Source organism: Eumetopias jubatus, unplaced genomic scaffold, assembly GCF_037043125.1.
Source record: "Eumetopias jubatus isolate StellerSeaLion01/CBP00866 unplaced genomic scaffold, mEumJub1_p1.0 scaffold_6, whole genome shotgun sequence".
Classification (NCBI taxonomy): domain Eukaryota; kingdom Metazoa; phylum Chordata; class Mammalia; order Carnivora; family Otariidae; genus Eumetopias; species Eumetopias jubatus.
Window position 1 is genome coordinate 11,007,409 of NW_028274812.1, and position 22,152 is coordinate 11,029,560.

At 41.1% G+C, this 22,152-nt stretch overlaps 1 protein-coding gene across 8 annotated transcripts in view; it reads right to left on the reverse strand.

The window, feature by feature from the left end:
* ARID1B (AT-rich interaction domain 1B) overlaps positions 1 to 22,152 on the reverse strand; it is a 434,847-nt gene that overhangs the window by 367,301 nt on the left and 45,394 nt on the right. For all 8 annotated transcript variants that reach the window (XM_028103326.2, XM_028103324.2, XM_088023824.1 and 5 more), the window contains one exon: positions 17,801 to 17,995. In XM_028103326.2, coding sequence (XP_027959127.2) covers positions 17,801 to 17,995 — 195 coding nt within the window. The remainder of the gene's footprint in view (positions 1 to 17,800; positions 17,996 to 22,152) is intronic.

The window sequence follows — 22,152 nt, forward strand, 5'->3', positions numbered from 1 at the left end:
CTATGGTCGGTCCGAAAGAATTTAAGTCATCTGACTGCATCCTGGCTGCAAGGGAGGTTATGGACTTGAGTTCTGAATTCTAAATTGTGGAGGCAAACCTTTTAAATGCAGACATTTCACCAAACATAGAAAGGCTATTCAAAAGGTGAGCATCCATGAACATGAAAAACATTCCCTAGAATTCGATTAACTACTGGGTTCCACCTTATTGAGAACTGTACAGTTCTATCAGAGGATAAGGATAAATTGTTGATATATACATTTTTTAAAGTAAAACAATAAGGCAATTATCAACTCCAGGATAACCAAAAAGTTGCATATTAAGAAAATATATTCATAGTTCATGTCTCAACTATAGACAGTTATATTATATAGTCCTATTAATGTAAACAGTGAATGTTGATTTAACCTTAACTTGAAAGAGGGAAAATGAATTGTAAGGCATGGCAGTATAAGAGTTAACTTTTATATAGTGGAGTTAATACAGTCTAAATTTGAAAAATGGAAAAATAGCAACATAATCATGTCATTTAGAAATATGGGTTTAAGTACCAGAATAAACCATTAAGAGTTGAAAAAGGATGTCTCCAGGGACTGGAAGTCATAGGCAAGGAGTGACGGAATGGGAATTGGTATTTTTCACAAGAAGCCTTGTAATACTATTTTTTAAACTGTGTATACATGTAATTGAGGAAACTTTTTTTTTTTAAAGACTTTATTTATTTATTTGACAGAGAGAGGCACAGCGAGAGAGGGAACACAGCCAGGGGGAGTGTGAGAGGGGAAGCAGGCTTCCTGCGGAGCAGGGAGCCCGATGCGGGGCTCGATCCCAGGACCTGGGATCATGACCTGAGCCGAAGGCAGACACCCAACGACTGAGCCACCCAGGCGCCCCGAGGAAACTTAAAATAATTTTTCAATGTATGTGTCTTCTTCTCTAGACTGTGAGCCTCCCAATGGCAAGTCCTTCATACTGACTGAGGGACATACTGCAGATCCTCCTTAACATGTGTCATCCGTGGCCAAATGTCCAACTAACATTAAATATCTTGTGATATTATTTCTTACAGTACACACTTTTTTTTCAATAGAAAGAGGACAGATCCTTCAGAATAAATAACAATTCCTAAGAAAGAGCTGTTGGGCTCAGCGGCATTCCCCACCCAATAAGGCTGAGCCTGTGGTCCATGCACCAGAACCAAACTAAGCAAATGTAACAGCAATGACAAAAAGGGAAAATGTGCTAATGCTGACACTGATGTCCTTTTAATATAATCTTTATAATTCATTTGCTGGATATTCCAACCACAGTCTGTAGGGGTATTTAAAGTGTGCATATTTGACAAAACAACCAAAACGTAAGTTCATATTTGGTTTTTCCAAATGGCAGGTGAGCCAGTAGGGTCACTAGGGTTTGTAATCTTCCCTTCTCATATTAGAATTAGGATAAGGTAATCAACTTAATACAAGTCACCCCTCACCTCTTTACCTTTAAAAGAAATCATTTGACTTGATTCATGTGTGGCTCTGGATTTCCAAGTAACTAATTTTTAATAATCATATAATATCAGTCATATATCTTGCCATTAATATAAGAACTATGTAATGAATACAAATTAAAATGCTTCCAAAAATAACGGAAGGAGGAAAAACATGATGAAGGAAGAGAAAACCTTACTCATTACAGTGAATTATATAGATCTGATTAACAGAAATGAGCAAGCACTCTATTACTTTTTCCTACTTAATTTGAAAAGATGTGTAGTAAATGCATGCAACTTTGTATAACAAGAAAAGATGACCTAAAATATGTTATCAGGGCAAACACTGACAAATAAAACTGGCAATAATCAGAAAAACTGATGAGAGGTACATTTTTTTTTTACACTCCTGTTCATAAAAGCAGAGGTCAGAGATGAAACATAAAAGTCAACTAGTAAGCTCAGTTAAGGGGAAAAATAAACAATGTTTAACTTTTTATTCAAAATTTAGCTTCTTTATCTATTTCCATACCATCATTTACCCTAGTTAAACCACTGGAATAAAAGTTCACAGTATTGATTATATTGTCTAAATATTACTCTGGGTTTTGGCAGGTTCCTATTTCTACAAGAAGAATTCACGAGCACTGTAGACTCTTAAGAGCTAATATTCATTCTATAGGTACAAATTTAACTGCCACAGAGATATTGCAATTGTATGATGCAGGCACAATTTTGTCTAATCTCTGAGGTAAAAGAAAATAACGCTAATAGAATCAGAGGCCATTTTTAAAAGGTGTACTTTTCAAACCAATGTTTTTAGATATGTCACATTTCTGCCCCCTCTTGATACATGAATAGATTAGTAATTTTCTCCATTCTGGAAGCCTAAGTATGGAGGGACAGTTTCTCCTCAAAAAAAAAAAAATCAAACAAGATCCAGCCAGTCTTCAAACAGGAACCCTGTTGCTCTCTGAACTGATCCATCAAAGCACTAATATGGGCAAAGATGAAAGGAAAATTTGAAGGCACAAGAAGAAAAAAAGAAGATTCTACGCTTGTGCAAACTTAAAATGTGAAAAATCCTGTACAATTCATAAAGACCCCTTTAAGCCCTATTTGAACTGAAAAGCACCACCCTCACTATCCTCTCCCAAACCCAGCAAACTTCTAGTCCAAAATCCAGGTCTTATGTCACACACTGCATGCAGCTTTAGTTGTTCCCAGAGCATGTTCTCCAAACCTTCCTACAGCACTCAGCACACTGTCTTCTAAAGACCTACATCCATGTCTTTCCGTGAGTATACTGAGTTCCTCTACATTTATCAACACATGTCTCATGACAATTAAGTGAACAAACCACTAAAGACCTTAATAATGCTCTCTTACTCAAATAAAACAAAAATAATAGCAAATCAAATGGATGCATGAAATACTGATATTTATCTGAACCCAAAAAATCAATTTTCAAAATTCATTAGGGACCTGGCATAAAGAGAACCAATCTGTATCCACACATATAATCTAACGCTCTCCCTGTTCCTATCCCTCCCCGCCAAGAAAATGTCCCTCCGTGTTGCCATAGCACCAGGTAAACATCGATATCTGAACCCACTACATAATGCTCAACTTCTTTCTTTGTAGAGCATCCAGGGAGCAAAGACCTGGTTATCGTCATCTCTACATTCCCCAGTGCAAGTACAGTACACAACACTTAGTACACATTCAATAAATGTGTGCTGGGTTAAACTGGAAGCGAGTAAACTCCACTTACAGTATAAGCAGTTTTTCTTTGATGTGAATCACTTTTTTAATTCAAATAATTTCATTTTAAAGAAAACTTTCAATTTACTACCATAAACAGAAAGCCAATATTGCCTGCCACAAGTAGAAGATAACCACAAAATATAGACTATGATGACAATACAGTGTGATTACCTTCTAACTGGATGCTGACACCTGCGCAAGGCTCTTAGACTGAGGCCTGTTCTTTAGAAAATGAAAAGACGGGAAGAGGGGCTATGAAGTGTCTGAATGGTATCAGAGCAGATTTCCATTCATAAGAAAGACAAAATGCGTAAGAAAATAACTTTCTTACTCTATGATTCAGTGCTATGTAATGCTGTGTCTACATGCCACCTGAAACGATCTTGCGCCTAACACCAGCAGAAGGTGTGGCACACGTTTGAGAAGCACTGGGCTGTATGGTCTTTGAGGCTGCACGAGGACCCCACGCAAGCTACCCACCCATTTGATCTCCCCACTGGCAAAGTAGCATAACCTACCTAATAGCTTTGGTAAGAATTATAGGAGGTGATATATGCAAAGGGTTTAGTGATGCCCTGGCACTTAGGACAGTCTCGGTAAACACCACACCAATGTTAAAATCCCATGATTCTAATGTAAAATGGTACAGCCACCATGGCTGGGCAGGTCCTTGAAGAGTTAAGCATAGGATCACCACACAACCTAGCAATTCTACCCCCAGGTATACACCCAAAAGAAGTTAAAACCAGTATTCAAATACAGACTTCGTTGATAATAGCACTACTCACAGTAGCTAACAAGTGGAACCCCACGTGCCCATCAACAGATGAACGGAGAAACAAAGGATGTTGTATCCGTACAATGGAATAATGTACAGCCATAAAAAGGAATGAAACACTGACAGGTGCTACCACAGGGATGAAACCTGACAATATTATGTTAAATTAAAGAAGCTAGACACAAAAGGTCACATATTGTATGATTCCATTTATGTGAAATATCCAAAATAGGTAAATAGAGACAGAAAGCAGACTAGGGGTTGCCAGGGGCTGGGGGGAGGAGGAAACAGGAAGTGAGTCTTCACTAGGGACAAGTGCGTCATCTGGGGGTGAAGGAGATGTTCTGGAACTAGATAAAGATGGTGGTTGCACAGTACTGTGACCTGTACTAAATGTCACTGAACTGTACACTTTAAAATGGTTAACTTTCACCTCAATTAAAAAAAAAAAAAAAACCTCCTGACTCTAGGGCGCCTGGGTGGCTCAGTTGGTTAAGCGACTGCCTTCGGCTCAGGTCATGATCCTGGAGTCCCAGGATCGAGTCCCGCATCGGGCTCCCCGCTCGGCAGGGAGTCTGCTTCTCCCTCTGACCCTATTCCCTCTGATGTGCTCTCTCTCTCTCATTCTCTCTCACAAATAAATGAATAAAATCTTAAAAAAAAAAAAAAAAAAACCCTGACTCTAAGTTTGATAGACCTCATAGGTAACATTCCATTTTCAACCTGGTAAAGGTCACATAGCTAATGAAACTAATATTCAATGTCAAAATTAGGCTACCTTAACTATAATCAGTCTTACTATGCAAAAATCCAAATGAACTCTAGTTTCAGTGATGAAAAGCATTCCAGTTTTACCAGAATCATAAAATTTATGCTGGCGTGGGCCCAGAGTTAAAGTGCCAAGGATCTGAAATTCTTGCTGAGCCACTGAGTGAGCACATAAATTTGAACAGCTACTGTCAAATGACCGGTTTCCTCATCTATAAACTGAGGATTATAACACCTGCCCCAGGAGGCCACCGTGAGGACGATGTTAATCCAAGTAAAGCAAGTAAAACAGTGCCTGACAGAATAAGCCCTTAATAAATATTAGCTCTTATTATTATTCAGAAAGTCGGGATAAACAGAAGCTCAGCAGAGGTTAGGTGAGAGCACCCACATGGAGGGACCCAGTGCGACACCCAGCACAGCGACTGCTGTCATTGGGCATCTAGTGACAACCCCTCATATCCTACAAGTAAGAAACTGGGCCCAGGAAGACAGGGATGATCAAGATGCAGAGGAAGAGGGCAATGAGATCACACAGACACTGAGGCACTAAATCCTTGTACTTCCTTAAAAGTGAATTATTTATCAGGGCAACTAGGTGGCTCAGTCGTTAAGCATCTGCCTTCGGCTCAGGTCATGATCCCAGGGTCCTGGGATGGAGCCCCGCATCGGGCTCCCTGCTCAGCGGGAAGCCTGCTTCTCCCTCTCCCACTCCCCCTGCTTGTGTTCCCTCTCTCGCTGTCTCTCTCTCTCTCTCTCTCTCTCTCTCTGTCAATTAAATAAATAAAGAAAATCTTTTTTTAAAAAGGTGAATTATTTATCGATCATACCCCCTCAACTGAAATAAAGCACACAGGGACCATTTTGTAAAATTTGGTCTAAATTGCATTTCGTTACTCCTGGGTGTAACTTTTCAATCTGGGTGTGGCCACGACCTCTGCTTCTGGAAACAAGCAACAGCCCACTGCAGGCAACGGGTAACAGTTCCAAATCTGGGTCCATAACGCACCTCCTCTTCTAAAAGCTAAGCTTGATAGAAGTGCTCTGACTCCATAAAGCACGTGAAAACAACGTCTGCTAAGAAAGGTAGGTTCAACTTATCAGTTTCACTTATGGAGAACTGCAACACCACATTTAAGGTTTTTTCCCCACCAATCACCGGCTTTTACACAATTCCTGTATAAGCTTGGATGTAAACTACTCCCCCCTCCCGCTCCCCAGGGCTTTAAGCCCCTTTCAGGGCCTCCAGACTCACACCATGCATGGCACGGCTCTGCCTCCCACTGTGAAGGAATCCTCTTCCGCCAGCAGTAAATTCCCACTGGAAAAATGTCTGTTTTCCATAAACGGCATCTTAACTCATTGAGGGCTTGTTCTCCGTAAGCACTGTCAAATGACCGGTGTTAGGACAAAGATCTGAGCCTGTATCACACTTCTGCCAAATCCCGATTCAGCTATGATCTAGAAATCTTTGCTCGCCTCCCCCTACTACTAAGTATCACACTCAGTACAAGAGAATTCAGAGGAATTACCAGCCACGACGTAAGGTAGCAGCTGTCTCCAATTTATACGGTGGGGTTAGCATCAGAGAGAGGACCACAGGCCCCTAGCACAGCGCACACTGAAATAAGCAACAACAGAGAACCACCATGCTCTAACAACCTCTCAGGTACCAGAAACTCCTCAGGAATCTAACAGCAGGGTTAAGGGACAGCCCGGCGGCTGTCAGCGGGCTTCCTACCAGCTCAGGATGGAGCTGGGCACTAAGAGTTCAGCTGGAAACGAAGCAAGCCCCAGTGAAAGACTGCGCCTCTCAGCCAAGCACAGGTGACAGATACAACTCGAACACGCTCGAACCTTTCAGCACCGGGCTCCATGGACTTCCCTGGCCAGAGTCTCCAATTCTGCGAATTCTTTCCGTCGTTGGTTGGGATATGTTTGTGAAGTGCCACGTACTGTTCTGGATGAGGGGCCACGGCAGGGCAAAACCAAGTCCCTGCTGCCTCCAGCTTATGTCCTCCTGGGAACAACAGCGGCCCAACAGACGCACCTCAGGCGGTAAGTGCTATGGAGGAAAGAGAACAGGGCTAGGGGCAGGAGGGGTGTGCAATTTTACTCAAGTCAGCCTGAGCAAGTCAAATAAACATCTGAACAGAAACTTAGAAGTAAGAGGGCAAGCCTGATAAAGACCTAAGAGTCTTCCAGGCAGAAGGAAGGGCTGGGCACAGGGATGAGATGAAGGGGGGCCTCAGGGACTCCGAGGGAAGTGAGGGGTCGCAGGAGTAGTGCCATGGTTTGACTTACACCATCTCAAAGGATCATTCTGCTTGCTCTGCTGAAAACTGACTGTGGGGCAGCAGAATCAGGAGTCCACCATGGTGATCCAAATGGGAGATGGTGTGGGGGGCTTTGGCCCAGGACGGCAGCCATCGAGGGGGTGCGAAATAGGCCGTTTCTGATATGTTCTGAAGGAAAAAGCAATGGGATTCTCTAAGCAACTGAGACCTTGAGAAAAAGAGGAGGACTGCGAGGCTGCTGGCCTGGGCAAGCAGAAGGACAGAGCTGCCCTCTACTGAAACAGGAAGACCGTTTGGGGAGGGACATTTTTACACAAGAGAAACTCTGGGACGGTCAGGGGTAATTCTGTGTTCTCTACAGACGTAGTATCCAAAAAACTCTGCCTCCCACAGCTGAGAATTCAGAACTCAAGTTCACAGCCTCCCTTGCAGCTAGGATGCAGTTAGGTGGCTTAAATTCTTTCAGTTAGACCAACCATAGCTGACTTCGATTTGGAAGTAAGCACAGTGCATTTTGCTTAATGCCAATTTCTGTGGCTCTGGACAGCAGTGGCTGAGTCCCCGGTGGGCACTGGAACCCTTCCTGGAACCCTCTGCCTCCTTCCCCATTCTGTGCTTGATTACTCTCGTGACCTCATGCATACATGTGGTAAATTGGCTTTTAACTGTCCTTCTGGAAATGACTTCGAGTATGGTGTGATATACCTGATGTCAGGAAGACTTAGGGCCAGTGAGGTCACCAGTTTACCACTCCTTTCATCCTTTGTTTTTGAAACCAATAACGAAGAAGAACAGCCAGAACCCAGTCCGAGACACCAATGGGGAAGGTGTCTCCCTTGCAGCCCAGTGGACTTAAAAGGAATTCCGGTCTTTTCTCTTCTCCCAGGTATCAAAATTTGGCCAACTACTGGGGAATAAGATCCTCTCATCTCCAAGACCTCTGATGACAGGCACAGGACTTACAAGTAGGAAGCTGAGAAGGAAAGTCTTACTTTTCTAGGAAGCCCAAAACACCGACGAAAACTTCCGAGGATGGAAAATGCTTAAAATGTCTAGATTACTGGGATATCAGAAAATCTTAGGAAATTTAAAGGTAACATACTCATTAAATGAAAGGAAGTCTCCTTTTCGGTTGCCCCTCTTAAAGAAGTATTCTGAGGTCCTACGGCCCATCGGCCCACAATTATCCCGACACTTCCTTTTTCCCCTGCTTTCTCTGCAAGCAATGATAACGATGATATTGATTATGAATGGACACCTAATCCTTACAGGCCATACTGGGAAACTGTCCCTGTTTAGCTATCTTTCTGGGGTGCATCTCAGATTGGAGTTCCCTTCCCAGGAGACATTTCTCCCAAGACCTCCTCAGGGCCTTCTACAACTATCCAGGGGGAGCTAGTTTTTCTCAGTCTCAGGTCCATTAAGTGAAATTTAATTATTGCCGCAAAAATCCCTTCGCATTTTAATTCAATGCTTTCAGGTTTTGCTACTTGTATCAGTCTTACCCTTTGTTTCTGAATGTTGGATGTTTTCTAGAAACTGACCTGGATCCTTCCCTTTGACTAACCCTGAAGAGCCAATTCCACTGGTTTATTCGGTAGTTATTAAAAAAGAAAAGAGAAATTATGTGTTTAATGATTCACTACCAACAGAGAGACTAGTTTGGTTACTTCTTTGGAATACAGTCTGTTTTCTCGATTAAACCCACTTCTTCACAGGAAATAGGAAGCTGGGTACCTCCTGCTGCCATAGACAGTCACTAAGTCTCGGTTTGGGGCTAAGTTAGGAGGCAAGGGATGTTTGCTTTATACATACACTCTAACCACACTCAGGTCTCAGCTGCAGAATTTCCAGGAAATTTCTAACACTGGATCCCACACGGGGAGTTCCTCCTGAGGCTGGGGAAGCCAGGCTGAGCCAACTCCCGAGCGCCAGGGGGGCATCCGCACAGCCACTCGTAGAGAAGCAAGGCTGCCGCTCTTCTCCTGTTTGTCACCTCGTGTCTTCCTTCTTCTTCCCTTCATGCTCTCACCCATCTTCTTGATCTTCTCCTTCTCTGCTAAAATGTTTTTTTCCCCTAATTTCATTCACAACTCCAGATTTCGTTTTTAATGTTATTTCCCAAAATGAAAAGTAAAAATGGCCTTCATAAATTTGTTACATACAAAAATAACCAAACTGTCATAAAGAACTTCTGACCATAAAAAATTTCACTTTTGGCTACTAACATGAAAGAAAAAACTTATTTTACCCTTAAAAAAAAAAAGATTTCTATTTATTTGTTTGGGGGAAAGAGAGAAAGCACAAGTACACACGAGTGGGGGAGAGGGGCAGAAGGAGACGCAGAGGGAGAAGCAGGCTCCCCGTGGAGCAGGGAGACCGATGCGGGGCTGGATCCCAGGACCCTGAGACCATGACCTGAGCCGAAGGCAGACGCTTAACTAACTGACTAAGACACCCAGGCGGCCAGAAAAAACCTGTTTTAAGAGACAAAAACACAGCCACTAAATCCCTCTTCATGGGGGTTAAAGAGGAGTGAAATTAACAGCACAGAACGTAAGTCTAAAAAGTCCTTACTTCTATTCAGAATTCACTGTACATAGTTTATCCTAATGTTGGACAGTATGTACTTATTTTCAGAACTACTTCGAAAATAATCATGTATTAAATGAGTAAGTAATTACTGGGTCTCTCTTTGCCTCCTTTTGTGACCCCAAATAAAGTTAGCATCTCAACCTTATGATTTTCTACATATTAAAAAGGACAGGTAACATTCTACATACCTAGCACACAACAGGTATTCAGAAGAAAGAAGTTATCTGAGAAACCTATCGCTTTATTTTTTTTTAAAGATTTTATTTATTCACTTGACAGAGAGAGACACAGCGAGAGAGGGAGCACGAGCAGGGGGAGCGGGAGAGGGAGGAGCAGGCTTCCGCGGAGCAGGGAGCCCGACGCGGGGCTCGATCCCAGGACCCTGGGATCACGACCGAGCCGAAGGCAGACGCTCAACGACGGAGCCACCCAGGCGCCCCGAACCTGTCGCTTTAAAAATAATAAAATTAGAGTGACTGGGTGGCTCAGTCGGCTAAGCGTCTGCCTTCGGCTCAGGTCGTGGTCCCGGGGTCCCGGGATGGAGCCCCGCGTCGGGCTCCCTGCTCCGCGGGAGCCTGCTCCTCCCTCTCCCTCTGCTCCCACCCCCACCCCCGCTCATGCTCTCCCTCTCACTCTGCTCTCTCTCAGATAAAAACAAAATCTTTTTAAAAAAAGTAAATTAAATTAGAAGTAAATAAGTGATCACACTGATTGCAACAATGTGCTCATCTGAGGAAGACAGCTCTTCCCTCTGGAAAAATTGTAAAGACTGTGGTCAGTAGTTGTATTAATACAACCCATCAAGCATCGACCCAGAAATTTCAGAAGACGGTATTTGAAGTCACAAGACTCTAAAATTTAAAACTAAAATGAAAAAACATTAACTGACTATCATATTAAAAGGAATATCCAAGCTAGGAGATCTTGTAGTCCAAGTTCCTCGTTTGGTAGAGGAGCAGGGTGAGGCCCCTAGTTTTCCAACATCGCACACAGATTACAAACACTAATCAGTGAGGGCTGCACTGTTCCAACTCCTGATTCTGGGCCCATCTCACCCCTTTAGGGCAGTGGTAAGCTCCTGACTCACTGGGCAAGGCCCAAGCACAAACTCCCCCAAAGGATGGCAATGCTGCTGGCCCAAAACCTGCTCTGGGGGCTCCTTACTTACCGGTCTGTCTCTGACACCTGCTCGTTAACGCCGGCTGCACAGGGGAGGCACCAGGGAGGCACTGGAGCTCAGAAAGAGACAGAAGGGGGCTGTAACATTCAGGTGTCCTTGATATGAGCATCCAAACCTGGAGTGTTTAAAGCAACCTACGAGATTCTAACACTGAGCAAGCTTAAGGACCACTGGCCTAAAATATGCCACTTAGTCACTGTAACTGTCCATTTATCTTCTGGGATTTTTGTTGTTGCTGTTTAGCGATTACTACGGTCGGCTGTGTTTCAGGGAGCACTGAAGTAATGGGGCTGGTTGGTTTTACTGGTATCACCCATTAGCTTTATTTGAATTGTTTACATTTTTAACATAAATATCACATTTGATGTTTCCTTATTTGTAAAAACAAATAAATCAAATTGATTTAAAATATACTCAAGCAATTCTAATAGTCCCTAAAACATATGCTTAAGATTTACATCTCAAAAACAAAAACATAACAGAAAAACTTGAGAGATTTTCGTTGAAAGTCCATGAATGTAAAATACATAGAATTCATATGTGAGTGACAAAACAGTATAAGCTACAAGCAGAGAACAGGCGCTGACACCACATATAATCTTTAGAGTATCTAGAACAATGTAAACGTTCAGATAAAAAAACAAATATATCAGTATAAACTTTCTAATATAAAAGGAGCAAACCAAACTACAAAGAGAAATCATCTCACATTTTATCATTAAATTTTCAAAGATGAAACCTGGTCTTTGCTCATTTTTAGGAAAAAGGCTAAGATTTAAAAATTTCTATTCAACTTGAAATGTGACCTCTTCGAATCCTCCTCCTCTAAGAATGTCATATTGAATGCTTCAAAATATGCTTAAATTCAACTACAATATAAAAAGTAAATAAAACCAGTTAAGTATTCCAGAAATTTACATTTTAAGGAGCAAATAAAAATTATCATATCTACAAATCTTTTCAAAAATATTCTCTTGGTACAAAACTCCATCTACAGGGAACTTTGGCATCAAAGATAGTAGCATCTGCTATCCACTTGGAAGCAGAAATAGGAGGTGTAAATGTATTTTGTTGGTAAACTTTAAATACCTTCACGTTCACTGATGAAGAACAACTGAGGAAATCAAGACAAAATGTGGCCAACAAAAGGCCATTATTTATACAAATTTGCAATCAGCTGAAAGGACTCCAAACATTTCAGGTGTACAAGCAAAGCACTTGGCTCCAAGTCTCTTAGTACAGAACATGCCTATATAAAAATGCTGCAAATAACACAGTGAAAGAAATCTCTCAGCCTTCATTATTTTACTGCCCAAAATGTTTACCTTCATTTTATTCACGTATTTGTTTGTATATGTATGCATATCTATACACACATAAAATGCACGCTTAATATATTTAATATGCATATACAGATACATTTTGTTACACGAAGATACCACTGTCACACAAATGTTCTGTTTTATGTAAGTGTGTGCAAGCACTCCTGTGCACACACAGGTGTGGGCAGGTGTGTCTTTGGGTGAACATAAACTATCAAAAAATTAAAACAAACACTAGGCACCCATCCTTGTCCATTATGTTGACTCAAGCCTTCCTTTCTCATGCTATCGCACCCCATTATGCTCCTTAAAAAAATAGGAAGTCTAAGGTCTTTTTAGGCAAAACCAAAATTAAGCCCTGATCATCGTATTCACATTTAGGATTCAGAGACTGAGCGCAAACAAACATTCCATGTCCAAAAACTCTGGAATTGTTAAGTCTTTAACCAATCTTCCCCCCCCCCCCATTCATGGTGACTTTTCAGAGACATTGTTCAAACTGTATCAAGACATAATTTTACCTGTATTTTTACAAATAAACATTTTTTACAGAACAGACTGACAATATAAAGTAACACAGGTGGGAATCTAGAACTTGCTTGGCTGCCTCAGTAACCCCAAAGAAAACATTTATTTTAGCCAAACAATTGTTATGTTTGTCTCCTTTTAGAAACATCTGCTGCCAAAATAAACATTTGCATTGGAAGAAGTGTTTTGGCTGTTAAGATGTACCAAATAAAATGCTTATGTTCTGAAATAAATATTTTACTCAAAAAACACAGAGCAAAATAGACATATCCAAAGGGTGCAGAAGATAAACTAAAGACACAAATGAGAATACCTACTGATTTCTAAAGTCTTTTTCAAAAGAACCTCAACTTTAATTAGGTTTTTAAGGTAATAAGTTCAGCTGGATCACCTTAACAAAAATAACTAATTTCTATTTAATTTTGCCAGAATATCTTTCAAAACAATGATTATATTCTTACTGTCATATCATGCTCTTATTGTTGTAAAGGTCTTTGCAATAACAGATGTGTTCTTTAAAAACTAAAAAAGTCATGTTTTTCCATTCTAAAAACACTCATAAACTTAAATCTCTCACTTTGCCCTCTTTCCCTTTTCCTGGCTTTACATGCCAACAGGCATTAGATTATACATACTTCTGCAGCAAGGTAAGGATAGTTAAAATATCAACCCACTAACCCTTGATAACTCAGGAAAAATCTCACACTACATGCGGTAATTGAAATGTGCTGGACACAAATAAATATACCTTCGCTTCTGTAGCCTATTTCCCTTGGGTGCTATTTCTTTTATATGAAAATCTTTTTTAAAGCAACTCGGCACAGGCCTGTGTATACACTTATGATCACAAAGGACAAGAGAAGTAAAACAAAACATCTGCTCACCCACATCCCTGATCCAGCAAAGGGTACCTTAGCATCTATGTTTTTTTAAAAATCTGAAAAACTCAGAGTCAGATTCTAGTAACCTTAAAGAGTACACTTCCTCTGTGTAGCTCTGTATTAGATGAAATCAGCCAGTATACTTCTGTTAACCATCTCCAGGTTTGAATTCCAGGAGCCTAGAGGCAGAACATTCTCCACAGAGGCATAGAAAATTCATTTCCCCTCTCGGCTCAATAAAAACTCAAGCAGACTAGTTTTTAGAGCACTGTGCAAAACTAATCTGTTTAGCCATGTATTTGCCTGATGAGGTGGCAGAATCAGCACGTGAAAGACCACAAATCTAGTTCCAGTTAATAAATACCAAAATGATGTACTATTATCATGTCATGCCCAAAGACCTAGTCGTGAGTATATTTCAAAAATAAAATTATCACCATACAAATCAAGAATCACCAGGTTAACACTAAAATCTAACACTCACAGTGGCCAGTTCCTCCTCTCAGAAACAAAAAGCAAGCAGTGATACTATCCATGTTAAATTTCATATAAGCATGGCAGTTCTTTCTACCAGAATACTCATTTAAAATTCCCATCTCAGGAGTGGAATGCTAGCCAGGAATCAAACTGTGACCCCTGAGCCAAAGACAACTTACCACTCAGCTGGTAAGTGGGCAACTCAATTTACAAACTTGAATTCCTGCATTTTAATCCTTTGCAGAAATATATGAGCAATATTAAATGAACTGGATTCAGCTCATTAGAGGTTCACAAACCAAACACAGAAAGCTTTGGAGGCTATCCAAAGCAAAGTCATGCCTAGGTGGTGATGTCCACTCAATAAAAACTCAATGTCATCATTATCTTTCAAGTTTTTCCCTGAGAAACATTAGCAGCCATGATTACAAAAATGCTCAGCCAATTACATTAATACTAGGAGAAAACAGATAGGACCAGCAGCCAATCACTGTGCCAGGACCTAGTCTGTGGACAAATTCATAATTACCCAAAATTTACAAACAAAGCAATTCACTGAGAATTCCTCACCAAAGAGCACAGGCTAAACCTAACAAAGTAAATGTGCTCTAATAACCTTTACCCAAAACCTTCTTAACTATTTTTTTTTCCATTTCAAGGCTATTAATTAGCCTACACCTAACTGATCACATGAATTTGGTATTATAAAAGTTGCATCCCCTTTAAAATGTTACACACATTCAAAAGTGCATTCACAGCTATTTTTAGCCTTTTAGTTATCTAAGCAAGATACTATATTTTAAGACTATATTATAACTAAATGAAAGGGTGAAAAAGCAATAGAGATTATTTAGAACTCTCGATTATAAGGTGCCTCGTTAGCGCAGTAGGTAGCACTTCAGTCTCATAGAACCCTTGATTATGATGAACTCAATATGAAAGTTTGACATTTTACGGCCAGGGCCTTCAGTTTCTTACCAGATACACTATTTTCCTTTCATTATCAGAAAGATCTGTCCTTAATTAGAATTAGGCATTTCTTCTGGTTAGCAGTAAAATACCTAATCTAAAATCTTAATTAAAAATTTGCTGAAATACTTGGCGAGTTATCTTCATCAATTTGTCCCTTCAAATAAATCCAAGAGTTACTGGATTTCAAAACTATATAAGAGCCACAGGAATTAACAAACACCAAGAACCTAAGAAAATTAAGGCCACTCTTGTGTATTTGTGTATGTCCTCTACTTTTACCCTTACACATGTGGGGAAGAAAATAATGAAAAAAATATTCCTGGGTAATCATTCTCTCTCTCTCTTTTTTTAAAGATTTTATTTATTCATTTGAGAGAGAGCGAGCATGTGTGCACACGCGTGAGGGGAAGGCCAGAGGAAGAGAGAGAATCCTCAAGCAGATTCCTTGTGGAGCTAGAGCCTGACCTGGGGCTCGATCCCAGGACCCTGAGATCATAACCTGAGCCAAAGCCAAACGCTTAACCAATTGAACCATCCAGGCGCCCCCTGGGCAAATCATTCTTTACACACTCTTTCCATTTGTTGGATTTCTACTTTGGGATTGCAAACTATGCCAATGTGGAAACCTTGTAAGACTTGAACTCATTCAGAGAAAAAGATAAAGGAGCATCTGGTAGCTTGCCACGAATACCACCTTTCGAAATGACTTTCCAATGTGACATCAGGAAAATATAGTGGGGAAAAAAGAAGATGCAGAAAAACAAGGAGTGATTAGCATCTACTTCTTTCCACTAGTCCTGCTACTTCTTCCCTGCTGCCTGGGTTATCATACAGAACCATCAGGCCCCAAAGGAAATCAGCTAAAGAGGAAAATTAGGATTTTGGCAGCTAGCTGCCTGGGCCTTCTTCCCCTCAACTAAGGGCAAATTAGATTAAAACTAGAAGGAAGAGAGAATCACATCTTACTTTTCAATCATTTACGAATTATTTCCCCCTCACAATTAGTAACCTCAGCTAAAGAGGTTTTACTCTAGGCAGCAAAATGTTGCTGGAAGAAAGGAATCACGTTGAAAAAAATTAACAGTGCAATTAAGTGTGCAAGTGACAGAGAATTCTGGGCAGCCAATTTAATAAAGGAGAGTAAGAACTACTGACAGTAACAAAGGCTGTTTAGGGAACCAACAGCTGGGACTCAAAGGCTGAGCTACTTCTATCTTTCCCTATAACCACCTTAAAATAAAAATATCACCCAAGGAGGGACAAAAGATAAAGAGGAAAAACAATATCCAGTCTATAAAAGAAAAGGCTCAGATGCAACTTCATCAACACTGCTCTGGCGCACTTAAGAGTGTACCATTCTCCACAACCACTTTAGAGAGAACAGAAGTCGAATCCAATGGTTTTTTTCCCCACAGATGATTTTTGGTCAAACATAGGGAAGAATTTCCAGAGAGGAAGTACATGAAACCCTGGAACAGGTTACTGGCAATGTTATGGAAGAACCTATCGAGGAGGCAGTAAAATGTACACAGCATCAGCCTAATGCACCCCCAGGGTTAAAGACACGGTGTGGGAACTTACAAATAAGGCTTTCTGGTGTATCTCGTGACTAAACACCCTAACGAGTCTGAATCTAATTTAGACTTTTCCTAATTTCATGCTTCCTCAGGCCAACATAACAAGGATCTACTCTCCAGTATCCAAGAGACCAGGTTTACTACAGCTAGAAAGTAGGTGGTCATTTAAGGCAACTCCAACTATTTGATTCTAGAGAAAAAGAAGAAAAATACTGGGTTTTTAAAAGGAAGAGAAGTCTTCTTGTGTTTTAAGTAAAAATACAAAACCCATCCAAATCTAAGAAAACAGATATATACCAAATGCTCTTATATGAAATGAATATGTTAAGAAATAAATGCAAAATAACTTTTTGGGAGAATAAAAAATTTCTCTCAAAGTCGATGCCATTCATGGTTATTTATTTTTTAAATAATTAAAACTTCACCTTACGAAGTCTATTCAAAGTTCAAAATCTGCCAGTCTGACATGAGAAATGTTAGAAAGCCAAGTTCACTTCAGGGGTTTAGATCTATATAACTTGGTGCAAAATGATAACAGTGCCTATCTTTCAAATACAGCCAATAACACAGTAACAGCCCTCTACCAAACAGGTATTTTTGTCTACTTTTTTCTAGGAAGCTCACTTGTCCGTTTTTGTTTTTGTTTTTTTTTAAAGAGAAAGTGCATGTGTGTGCACACGTGAGGGTGGGCAGGGGACAACAGAGGGACTGGGAGAGAGAGAATCTTAAGCAGGCTCCGTGCTGGGACCCCAGGCAGGGCTCCATCTCATGACCCTGAGTTCACAACCTGAGCAGAAATCAAGACTCCAGTGCTTAGCCGACTGAGCTACCAGGCACACCACCCCCCAGCCTGCTCTTTTTTTAAGCAAGCTCCATGCCCAGCGTGGGGCCCAACTTGGGCAGAAGTCACCATCCCGAGACCAAGACCTGAGCCGAGATGGAAGAGTCGGAGGCTTAACCAACTGAGCCACCCAGGTGCCCCATCACTTTTCCTTCTTTGAAAGAAAAGGAAACTGCACATGTGGTTACTTGAAAAAACTATGAAAATTAAAAGAAAAAAGAAAATCAGTGAAATCCCCCCTAATTCTCTCAGTACCAATCTTAGGTAGACAGTAAGCAACAAAGACAAAACTTCATCACCAATTTGAAGGGGGGTGGGATTAAAACCAGCACAAACCTGCTGCTGTGGGTACTGCATTCCTCCCATGGCCCCTGGGGTCCGACCCTGGATGCTGATTGGATACCGCTGTGGGCCTGGGGGGCCGTAGGAGCCTCCTGGGTAAGGGCTGCTCTGCTGAGGCTGAGAATGAGGGTTACTGCCCATCCCATACAACTGAGGTCTCTTCATCACCATAGGATCCATTGGGCTGCCCTGGGAAGAAATAAACAAAACACAGATTAAGTCATTATTTATTACAAAGGCAGAAATTTTATTACATATACATTAAAAACACAACTATATCCTTACTTTTGACAATATTAAAAATACATAATATATACAAATACCAAATCATTATGTTGTAACACCTAAAACTAGTATGTTGCAAGTCAATTATTTAATTAAAAAAAAAAAAAAAGCTGGCAAATAAAAACCCAGAAGAACGTTTAGGAAAAAAGCCTAGATGGCTACAAGACATTTATTGTTTACTTTTAGGAAGGTTTTAACAATTACGAGGGATCCAGTGTAAACAAGAGAAGGGAAGAGTTTGCAGAGAGAAAACATCTGCATCTAAAATTCTACTACACATATAGGAAATGAGCATGATAGTTAATCTCACCCAGCTCCTTTTAGCTTACTAGTAATAAAGTATACTGAGTGGTTAGCAATGCTTTTTGACTTCAAAGTATTCTTAGAACAACTACTTTAATTTGGACCTGAGTCTGCAACTCCTGATCAAACATTAATGCATCTGAGTGCTCATTAGAAAGTGAAAGGGGAGATTTTAGATAATACAGAATGTCTAGGGTAAAAATTTTCAAAGATCACTAGTGCACATGAATAGGTACCCAGACTATGAGTCACAAGCCACCTTCCCTATGTCAGTATCTTACCAAACATAACCAGTTCAAAACTAAACTCTGACTTTTATTTTGGATTTAGTGAGTCAGCCCATGGGCCTCAGGGCCAAGGCGATCCAGGAGAGCCAGAACTAGAGCCTCTGCTGGGACTTTCTTGCCCTGGGTGCTTCAAAGGAGCAAAGCAGTGGTGGGGGAAGTCCCTCCCCACGGTGCTACAAAAGCCTGCAGCATTCATCCAACATATCCCTCCTTCCTTCCTTCCTTCCTTCCTTCCTTCCAAATCCATATATTGATCCCTACTGTATGCCAGACTCTAAGGCTTAAAGATTAGCAGATTAAATGAGAAAGCACCAGGCTCAAGCTGGGAAGGGACAGGGCACAGAGTACCACAGAGTAGAAAGCAGAAAGCAGAGGCTCAAGGGAGGTGAGCTGCCTGATGTGTATGAGGAGACATAAGGAGTTCAGATCCAATGAAGGAAGAATTTGCAGAGAAGGAGGTGAAGCAGGCAGAAGCCAGTACGTGCATGAGCCCTGCACGTCCTCTTAAAAGGCTTCAGATTGCATCCTGGGGTGAACCACTGGGTGCTTTTGACAGAGAGCTGTAGTCGGGTCCAGCTTTTGGAAAGCCTGCTCTCGAGCTGCTGCCTGGAGCCAGGGCGGGTGCTGCAGCCAGCAAGGTAAGCTGAGGTCCTGAACCGGTGGCCCCTGGAGCCAGGACGGGTGCCACAGCCAGCAGATAAACTGAGGTTCTGAACTGGTGGCGTGGTGGGAGAGAGCAAGCCCAGATTCAAGTAATGGTGGAAACACAACGCAACTTGGAGACAGAGCGATGGAAGAAGACAGGAGTCAGTGGAGGCTCAATAGATGGTGAGAGACCAACTGAGACAGATATGCAGAAGTAGAAGCAGCTCGACCCTCCCGCCCATGTGCCAGAGGGAGCCTTCAGGGTCCTACATATAGGAAATCTGAGGTTCCTACAGGAAATCCAGCTGAAAACATCTAGAAGGAAGGGACCCAATATGTTTGGGGAGTAAGTGCTGATCTAGAATGATAAATAGGGAAAAGTCAGCACATAGAGGATATATGCTCCCTGAAGGGTGGCGATTCTTCTCTTTTACTCACTACTGCATCTCCAGGACATAAGTCAAATAGTACGCCTGGCATATAATAAAATGTTCAACAAATATTGGATGATTTAATCAACAGGAACCATATAAAAACTCAAGAACTCTATCCAGGAAGAATACATCAAAAAAGAACAATGTGTAGAGGACAAAATTGTAGAGAATATCACCATTTTAGGGAGAAGGGAAAGGAGGAGCCCATAGCGCAGCCAAAAGGACGGTCAGAAAAAAAGAGATTCTAGAGAGTCTGGGGTCATGGAAAAGGAGGAACTCATGGGTCGCAACAAACTAGGCACGCCAAATGCAAGCCAGGTGTCCAACAGGTAAGGGCTAAAAGCTTTTTCTATACTCAATGACTAAAAGGGAAGTGCTGGGTTTGGGAAGGAAAGCCTCATCACAGAGGTGAGAGCAGTCGTTAGAAGATAAGCAATGAAGGCATGAATGGGAGGTGAGAGGTAAGCCAGAAGCATAGACCCCAAACCCAAGCTGGGGAAGCTACAAGAACGGGCAGTCTTTCCTCCTGCTGATACCCCAGCCCAAGGCTGCATGCAGTCTTTGCCCTCCTTCCTTCATGTCTAGTATGTGCAGTGTGCCAGGCACTGGAGGAAAATGAACAGCCTGTCCTGGAGAAATGAGCAATTCACTGAAGGAGACAGGCTGAACAAAGATTAGAATGCATGCAGTAGACATCCTAACTGGACACACAAGGCACTGAGAGGAGGGAGCATCTCAATGGGTCTGCGATGGGCTTTAACAAAGCCCTTCTATAGAGAAACTCAGCTCTGAGAGATTGACAGGAATTTGCCAGGAACTGATCTCACCTGAATGAAAGTATGTGTAGGCCAAACAGTTCTGCTCAAAATTCACAATTTCATGGAATTTTAGATGTGTTACTTTCACCAGTCAAGGAAATTTTGTACTCACAATGACGACATACTGATGTTACACAACCTGCACTAACCTCACAATTCAACACACAAACATACACGTTGATATAGTGTCGTAAGACGAAAATCGAGTATTAAGAACTAAGTTTTCCCAGAATGATTTAAATTAGAACATCTGTCTTACCAAAGCAAAATGTAATAATTTTCCACACTTTCTTTCAAAATATAAAATAAAATTTTCTATGGAAGTGTGAAAATCAAGGCTTTAGCTGGTGATCTCAGAAGGCGCAGAGTGAATGAATGGCCAAAAGAGAGGCTAAATAAATCAGATTTCAAACTACATTTTGAATACGGAGTCCTGAGGCAGCCCTATCTTCACATTCAATCTGCATTAGCCAGGACATAGGAACGGTCTACTTATTTCACTTTAAATAGTGTACCACCAAAACTGGCTTAATTAAAGCAGACATTTAAAATGGAAAAATAATTGGAATGTCTATATTTTAATGCTATAGATAACAGTGCAGCAAATTCATCTTATCAGTGACTAAAATTGTTTTGTAATATCTATCTCATCACTGCCATAATCTCTCACAGCCCTACTTAAAATTCAGTTAATTTGTACCCATGTCAAAAATGTTAGCTTAAGGGGTGCCTGGGGTGGCTCAATCGTTAAGCGTCTGCCTTCAGCTCAGGTCATGATCCCAGGGTCCTGGGATCGAGTCCCACATCGGGCTCCCTGCTCGGCGGGAAGCCTGCTTCTCCCTCTCCCACTCCCTCTGCTTGTGTTCCTGCTCTCGCTGTCTCTCTCTGTCAAATAAATAAAATCTTAAAAAAAAAAAAAATGTTAGCTTAACCCTGAGCATTCTGAAAACCAAAAACATGAAATACACAAATTATCTGTACCTCTCCAAATGCATCTAATACCTTTCAGTGAGACTTCAGATATGAAAACAGATACTATACAGTGCAAATTACTTAATTTTAACCCTCTCTCCTTATGGCCCTGTGTTAAATACTCATCCACACCCCAAATTCATCCTGCTGGGTGCTTTTGCTATTTTCAACATTAAATATGTAAAAGAGCAGGATCTCAACCCCTGCTTTTCACTACAAGCTCTTTAGAGAAACCAAAGGCCAAACCAAATCTAAGTCTTTTCCAAAAAACCTAAAGGCCAAGTCACTTCTCATATTCACTTCTAACCCAAAACAATTCTGTATGTTTCTCGGTTAACCTTCGGTTGATCTATTTGAAAGTACCATCATTTTCATTTCTCATATAAAATTTATGCTGTATCAGAGACATTGTCCACATTAAAACAGTCCTCAAATACTTATCTAAATATGTTATTCTAAATATGCTTTTCCTCCCTAGATACCATTCCACGGTTTGAGCTTCAATTCTGTAAAATAAGACAAGTGCTTTGAAGGCCACAGTATGTACCATCCATTTTCAAAGTGCTCAAAACAACTAGTGTAGGTTTAGTTACTCAGTGTCT